At 29.0% G+C, this 8,130-nt stretch overlaps 1 protein-coding gene across 4 annotated transcripts in view; it reads left to right on the top strand.

Annotated features, from left to right (window-relative positions):
- LOC111638021 overlaps nucleotides 1-4,698 on the top strand; it is a 19,145-nt gene extending 14,447 nt beyond the window's left edge. The window contains exons 3-7 of one of the 4 annotated variants that reach the window (XR_002758782.1): nucleotides 1,280-1,498; nucleotides 1,585-1,671; nucleotides 1,766-1,809; nucleotides 1,909-1,985; nucleotides 4,371-4,698. Coding sequence is in view for 3 of the 4 variants with exons in the window: in XM_023383647.1 (XP_023239415.1) it covers nucleotides 1,280-1,498; nucleotides 1,585-1,671; nucleotides 1,766-1,809; nucleotides 1,909-1,924 (366 nt within the window). In the remaining variant the exon portion in view is untranslated. Of the gene's footprint in view, nucleotides 1-1,279; nucleotides 1,499-1,584; nucleotides 1,672-1,765; nucleotides 1,810-1,908; nucleotides 2,318-4,370 lie in introns of those variants that run through there. The other 3 variants (XM_023383647.1, XM_023383646.1, XM_023383645.1) reach the window with 3 other exon arrangements.
- The last annotated feature ends 3,432 nt before the right edge of the window (nucleotides 4,699-8,130 follow it).

Genomic DNA, 8,130 nt, shown 5'->3' with positions numbered 1-8,130 from the left:
TATATATATGTATATAATTATAAATATTATATTATATTATTGATATAGAAATAAGTGTATTTTATGTTCTATTCAATTCAGTATATAGACCTATATATATATATATATGTATACTGAATTGAATAAGACATACAGTATAATTGAAAATAAATGTAAATAGTTCTCATGAACAATACAAAATTCTCCTAGATATACAGTATATATTTATAATGAAAACAGTTGAAAACAACGACTAATAATTACAGTATATTGTTTTGACTATAAATTTCTCGACAAAATATAATTTTTTTATTCTTTCCTCTCTGTTATCTATTTTTATCTACATTCATGTATAGAAGTATTTATGCCGTCAATGTGTCTGGTTAACATGCTGAAGATAAAATGTTTATAAACAGTAATGTTTCTAAGCAATGACACTTTTTTGATCTTTATAATTAATAATTAAAAGCTCGAGTGTCAACGACCAGCTGTTTATTTAAATTCGGACACGTGTCTATTCTATTTTAAATTCTGCATAGGGTTAACCCGTACACATATATTAAGAAATTAGTCCGTTTTTTTAAAACTCTGACATATTTTAGATCCATAAATTTTTATACATTACGTTATTTAATTGATTATAAGTTTATCGTAATCTTTGTTAACAAATACGTCCAAGTGACCATTAAAAAATGCTGCCCTACGCTTTGATATGTTATCTGACAATTTTTAAATTATTTGTTTATGAAATTTATGACAGAAACTAATCATATATTTTACAATTCGTTCATTTCGTAACTTAAAGCACAAGAAATTAGGAAAATAAACTTCTTGCCGATGAAATTTGTAAGCAAGTTTTTCTAATAAATATGATGAAAATATTGAAATTTTTCAGCTTTCTTATTTACTAATGAATGAGGGTTATGCGTGGCTCGAATGTTACATAAACTATGGTTTGATACTTGTATTTCAATTTATGTCGAAATAAAAAATAATTTAAATTAATTTTTACCATTTGTTTAATGTGTACTTTTTAATTTAACTCGTTGAAAATTAATTAAGTTAAAGATAATTTTGTAGATCTCTCACATTCCTAGGTTATTATTTTAAATACGCTGTCTTCCGGCCCATTCAAGTCTACGAAATTAACACCTAACTTAGTCGTGAATTAGGAATATCAAATAAATTTATTCATTTAACATTCTTAATTCTTTGTGTAATAATTTTAATAATTTATTTCAAACTTCAAAAACAGTGCAATTAAAGGAAATAAATTAAATACTTCTGTTTTACATTTAAGGTAGCAAAGAAACTTAACAACTGTTTTGCAAGGACCAAATCGGAAGATTCGGGTATTTTTGGATCTACTCCACCAGATAAAAACGAAACAGACGAAATAAAAAATGACACAAATGACAAAAGACATCAAAAAACAAACGTTGATTACATATGCGAACAATTCACTAAAGTATCACAATGGTCAGCAAAACACCCCAAACCTCCAGATGCATTAACTAAAGTGAGTTGATATGTTCTTGTATATAAAAGAAAAATTTTATAATATAAGAAATTTCTGTTAATATATGTATTTTTAATTGAATGTAGATAATCGGTTTGGGTGCAGTAGGCAGAATGATATGCGTAATGGGAATCGTCCAAAGGCCATTAGACGCTTGGGAAAATGCATTCTCGGTGAGTTGTCTTTTAATTTTTAAATAGATAAATACATTTTACAAGTAAACATGATGATAAAATTAATTTCAAGCTTTATCACTTCATTCTTTAGGAATGTTTCCCACAAGAACCTAAAGGAAAGCACGAGATACAAAAGTTAGTAAAACAAACAATTTAATTATAAAATTGCTCTTTAAAATAATTTTAATTGCTTCAAATAAATATTTAAATCAAATTTTTGACATTTATTTTCAGATCGTACAACGAATAAATATTCCAGTATGTAATCAATGTAAATACCCATTCATCCACGTCTGTTTATTCATTGAAAAATACCATCGGAAATATACTTTGATACCAAATAATTATTAAAAAATTTTGTTTGAACGTAATTTTAACTGTGCATAAAATATATGTTACTTGTTATATTACATTATTTATAATCATTTTGTAATAATCGCGTAATTACTAAAACTTGATTAAAAATTACAGATTATCTTTTAACCTTTAATCAAACTAATTATTTTCGTTACTCTGCATCTACTCTTTAAAAAGTATAATCTACTCTGTACTCTGTAAAGTATAAAATATACGAAATGTAAATTGTATTCATTCTCATCTATATAAAATATAAAAATTAAAATGTTTTGAAATGCATTTAATGAAAATCAATATTTTTAACTTCAAATTATATGACAAGGCTTTGCTGTAATTTTACCTTTATTTGTTTACATTTAAACTGAAATGATGAATTATCCGTTTCGAGAAATGAATAGATATTATTTTTCATGAATCCGTATAGCAAATCTTCATTCTGATCGTCTTCGATACAAGCAGAAAGTTTTTCTGTTCCAGATAAGTCAGTAAAATAAGACATAACCATCGAGCCATCGTCGATAATTTAAACTTCATCGATCATTTTGAGCCATTGCACAGCATTAATCCAGATCCTCTAGATCAGACTTTTCCATTTGCAATCCTCTTTAACCCGAGAAAATTTTACGCGACCTCCGGTACAAAAGAGATATACAAATAAAATCTTTGCTGGCAATAAATCATAAAACAATTTATTCCAAAACAATTTTTTCGTATATATATTATTTTACCATTTATTAAAGACAAAAGAAAATTTTCATACTAATGCGATGGATGTAGTACAGGTATCCCTCGTATAAGACGGTAGTTACGTTTCGAAAGCGTGCCATGTTATGCGAATCCGTGTTATAAGAAACAAAGGACTTATGCAAACATAGGGTTACGCAGTGCCGGCCCGAGGCAAGTTTCAGGATGGAGCGAAATCCTATTATGGCGCCCCCTTGGTTGCCCCTAATTTATACCCTTTTTCTTTACCACTGAGGCCCCTAGGACTTAGCGCCTGGAGCGGCTGTTCGCCCTATAGTAGGGCCGGCTCTGGGGTTACGTTCCAGAAGTTAGCAAAAGTATACTATTCTTTTTCGTTACTAAAAGAAATGTTTATTAACGCATTCGATACTTTATTTCCATTCAATAATTAATTAACAAAACTCAAAAGTAGACTACTGTTAATAGAGAGGTTGAGGCGCACGTTTTAAACGTGTACGTGTGACGTTCGGCGCCGCTTTCCCGTAAGCCTAAAAGTTTGACAATGGTGTTTGGATAGTCGGTGGAATCACGCTCGACATTTCAAACACCATCGTCAAACTTTTAGGCTTACGGGAAAGTTGTGCCGAACGTTACATGTACACGTTTACACGTTTAAAACGTGCGCCTCAACCTCTCTATTATTAATTTTAGTTAAACGAATGAGTTTTCTTTTTACAAAGTATACGTCACATTTTAAGTTTTTTGTCGATCTTGGTCAGTAATATCAGCGACATTTTCATATTTTAAAAAAATTTTATCATAAAAACTTTTATGGATGGCAAAATAAATATATGTTATTAATCGAAAATTTATTCTAGCGGATCGAGTACCGAGAGATTTTTTTTCTAGGATTTATGTTTGAATACCAAATTGTTCGAGTTGAGATCGGTACGAGTACCGAGATAGTGTCGTATTTCGTTCGTAATTTTTACGAACGAAATACATTACGATTGCTTACCTACGGTTTAAAAAAGCTTAATAACACTCACCTAAAAATGTTTAAATTTTCCTAAATACGAAGATTAATGTATAAAAACAAAACATAGTGTCTAAAGTTTAAATGCAACGACGACGATTTTTATCGTTGACTAGCTTACCCGTCGCGCATTGCTGCGATCTCAGAAGAAAGGATATTCAAGCAAACTCGTTACGATAAAATTAAATTTTCATTTTATCATTTTTATTGAAACTTATTATTATTATTGATTTTCATCGGGAAAACATTTCAAAGTGTCGTTTCAATTCTATTTATTTATTGAAGTGCTTGTGGATACACGATATTTTTTGTTTTTCCGTCTGGTGCGTACACGAATAAATCGGAAGGTTTTCCGACGCATGAGCCGGCCACATACGGTTGTCCATGCGAGAGGCACGTATTCTCCAAATTTAACCCACACACTCGCAGCGATTGTTAGAAGTTCGATATTCCCCATTTTTATATATATTTTTTAATCCTTTACAATTCTAATTATTTAATTGCTCCTTCCTCTCTTCCTTGGCATGTTGTGAAATTTCTGATAGTCGGATAATAAACCGTTTTATTGTAATTTGTCTTTTTAAATTATTTTCATCCACGTCTGTTTATTCATTGAAAAATACCATCGGAAATATACTTTGATACCAAATAATTATTAAAAAATTTTGTTTGAACGTAATTTTAACTGTGCATAAAATATATGTTACTTGTTATATTACATTATTTATAATCATTTTGTAATAATCGCGTAATTACTAAAACTTGATTAAAAATTACAGATTATCTTTTAACCTTTAATCAAACTAATTATTTTCGTTACTCTGCATCTACTCTTTAAAAAGTATAATCTACTCTGTACTCTGTAAAGTATAAAATATACGAAATGTAAATTGTATTCATTCTCATCTATATAAAATATAAAAATTAAAATGTTTTGAAATGCATTTAATGAAAATCAATATTTTTAACTTCAAATTATATGACAAGGCTTTGCTGTAATTTTACCTTTATTTGTTTACATTTAAACTGAAATGATGAATTATCCGTTTCGAGAAATGAATAGATATTATTTTTCATGAATCCGTATAGCAAATCTTCATTCTGATCGTCTTCGATACAAGCAGAAAGTTTTTCTGTTCCAGATAAGTCAGTAAAATAAGACATAACCATCGAGCCATCGTCGANTAAAGGACACACACACACACACACACACACACACACATACATTCATTTTTATATATATAGATAAGAAAGCTAGGAGAAGAAACAATAAAAATTTCACTATCAATTTTCATTAAAGTAAACCTGACGAAAAGCAAAAATGAAATTAAAAATGTCAATATTCTAAAATCTCTGGGCGAGTTTTAGACAACATGCGTGATTATTTGAATAAAAAATTCGAATAGCGAAGTTTGCACATAAAAGTTGGGAAATTTTGTTCAGAGGATTTCTCAAATTCTCGAACCATGTTGTAGAAATATCGTGTTGTGCAAGGGATATCTGTACATATTTATTTTTTCATAAAGAATTAAATCTTGGATAAATGTTTGATACTGCAAGATACATGGCATCTTCAACGTCTTTCAGAGCTGGCCAACGTTTGATTTTGTAATCGTCCATGCTGAAAACGTCGCTTCACATAAATACGTTGTACAAAATGATAGACGTTTAGGATAATTTCACAGTGTTGGAAATTCTGTCTGATTCCAAACCATTTGGGAAACTCGAATTATAAATCTGTTTCACTCGTTCACTTTGCAAATTTTTTTGAGCTAATGGCAGATGACTGATGTTTTTCATTTCAATTGAGTATGAACCCAATATACGTTTGTCAAATCAAAATTTGGAGGAAAGTATTTTTGAAATTGTGCTACCAGGTATTTTAGATGATTAATTATAATTTTCGCAATTAAATCTTTGGATAGGTTATTTTCAATTATAAAAACATCTGTGGTTGTAAACATTTCTTTAGAAATGTTTACAACCACAGATGTTAAATATTTGAATATGTATTAAAATGGAAGAATATGTGAGTTGAAACATTTCTTAGATGAACATTGCTAAAATAAGCGCAATCATGAAAAATAATTTTTAGTTCGAAAGCGGCGCCGAACGTCACACGTACACGTTTACACGTTTAAAACGTGCGCCTCAACCTCTCTANCCATATTCTTCCATTTTAATACATATTCAAATATTTATTTGTATATATTTCCAAAATAATTGGCATAAAATGTGAGTTGAAACATTTCTTAGATGAATATTGCTAAAATAAGCGCAATCATGAAAAATAATTTTTAGTTCAATAATTGCAAAAAAGCAAGCATAAATTTAAAATATATTCATAAAAATTAAAAACAGAACCGTTATTGTTATTCTTTCAAATTTGTTCATAAATAAAGATTAAAAGTAGACTAATTAAAAAGAATTGCAAATATAATTAAATTAAATGGTTAAATATAATTAAAATTCAGTGTAAAATAATTATTAACACAAACTATGCATGTATTGAAGGAGGAAAAACTAAATTGAATTTTTTATTTAAATATTACTTACTTGTTTGCATAATATCTGGAATATTAAAGAATTAATGTAAATTTAAATGCGTTAATGAGAGAAGTTTTTCAATTGAGAACAAATATTTTACAATTTACTAGTTGATAGAGTCGTATTAAATAGAAGTTTAATTAAAATTTCATAAAATCTATTATAAAAAACTCCTTTCTTCTTGCCTGATGTACTGTATCAATATGGTCGAATATGCCTACATCAATTATCACTAGAATTAAATTTATTTTATAAACAATTACTTCTTCCTGGTTTTAACAAATTAATATACAGTAATTTGTATATACAGTAGCTCTATTCACTTCTAGTTATTTGTTTTGTTAAAGATAGATGATGCCCAGTTTATCTGTTTCTTTTTGACACTTCTGAGATTCATTAAACTTTCAAATATAGAGTGAAGAGAACTACCCATCTGAAACAATTTGTAACGATTATAGAGTAATTATGTTTATATTTAAATTAAATTAAAAATTATTATAATATGGAATAATTTTACTTTGATAGGAAATTTCTTAGTGATGTTAAAAATTCTCCTAAAGTTAAGCACAAAGAAACCTTACCAAATCTTTTCATGAAATTTAAAATCTAAAGAAAAAAAACATATATAGTATTAACACACTCGATATATGTTTAAATAATTTGTATTTACACGTAGTTTTTAAACATATACCATCAACTTTTTTTCAATGGAAAAGTCAATTTCGCAAACCTCCGGATATCTTGAAAGGAATTCTGCATCTGTAAATAAATATTACTGTATTATTATTATTATTATTATGTTGGGTTTAACGGGTTATACTCGGTTGATACCGGTGGCTGTGTACTATGCCGGACCGGAGTCAAGGCATAGCAACCAAAACAAAACTAAAATTAAATAAGTGTGTCAGTGTCTGTATTCAGGAATTTCCTAACAATATGGCAGGTATTCAATATAGTAGCCTTCTGTAGTGTGATGTATGTATTTCTATTCAATTGTAATGTTTCCAGGCTTTTGTGTAGTGTGTGTGGTATCACACCTGTACAGGAGAGAACGACAGGTACAATAAGCACCCTATCCATCCTCCACAGATGCCTTATTTCCTGGGCGAGTTCTGTGAACTTGCTAATTTTTTCAGTGCACGTGTTTTGTACATTATGAGTGTTTGGAATGGACTATTCTGCAAGGCAAAAATAAAGAATTTACGTACACATTTTCAACTTTTTAATTCGATAGTGATGAATTCAATGGGCTATGAGGCCCCAGTTTGAAGCATGGAAAAATTCAACGACTTTGAAAAAATACAGAATATATTTATACGTAAGATATTCCAGCTAGAATATAATATCCCAGGTAGTGCTTTAAGATTAGAAACAAACAGATTAAGGATAAATACTATACTAATAAAAAGATATTTAATGTTTCTACAAAAAATTATTAAGGCAGAAGACATAACGACAAAACTGCTGTTCGTATTATATCACAAATCAAGAGAAATAGACTTAAGACGAAGTTGGATAATTCAGCTATCGAAGATAATAAATAAATATGGATTTTCGATTAAACTGTTCATGGACCGTACATATAATATGGAGCAGTATAGTAAAGATATAATATACAGTCAATCCCCCTATAAGACGGTAGATACGTTCCGTTCTTTATGAATCAATTTTGTAGGAATCACAGCCTGACACGTGTGAAGTTTACGGACTATGGCTGTTTGAAAGGTTTTCTTCCATAAAATTAATCGATTCTAGACTAATCCGACTCAACATTTCCAAAATACGTATATTTTTTTTGTCCGTATAATCTGTATAAACTACGCTATAAACAA

The sequence above is a fragment of the Centruroides sculpturatus genome, unplaced genomic scaffold (assembly GCF_000671375.1).
Source record: "Centruroides sculpturatus isolate CEXI.00-Female unplaced genomic scaffold, Cexi_2.0 scaffold1061, whole genome shotgun sequence".
Classification (NCBI taxonomy): domain Eukaryota; kingdom Metazoa; phylum Arthropoda; class Arachnida; order Scorpiones; family Buthidae; genus Centruroides; species Centruroides sculpturatus.
This window is presented reverse-complemented; position numbering and strand designations above follow the sequence as displayed.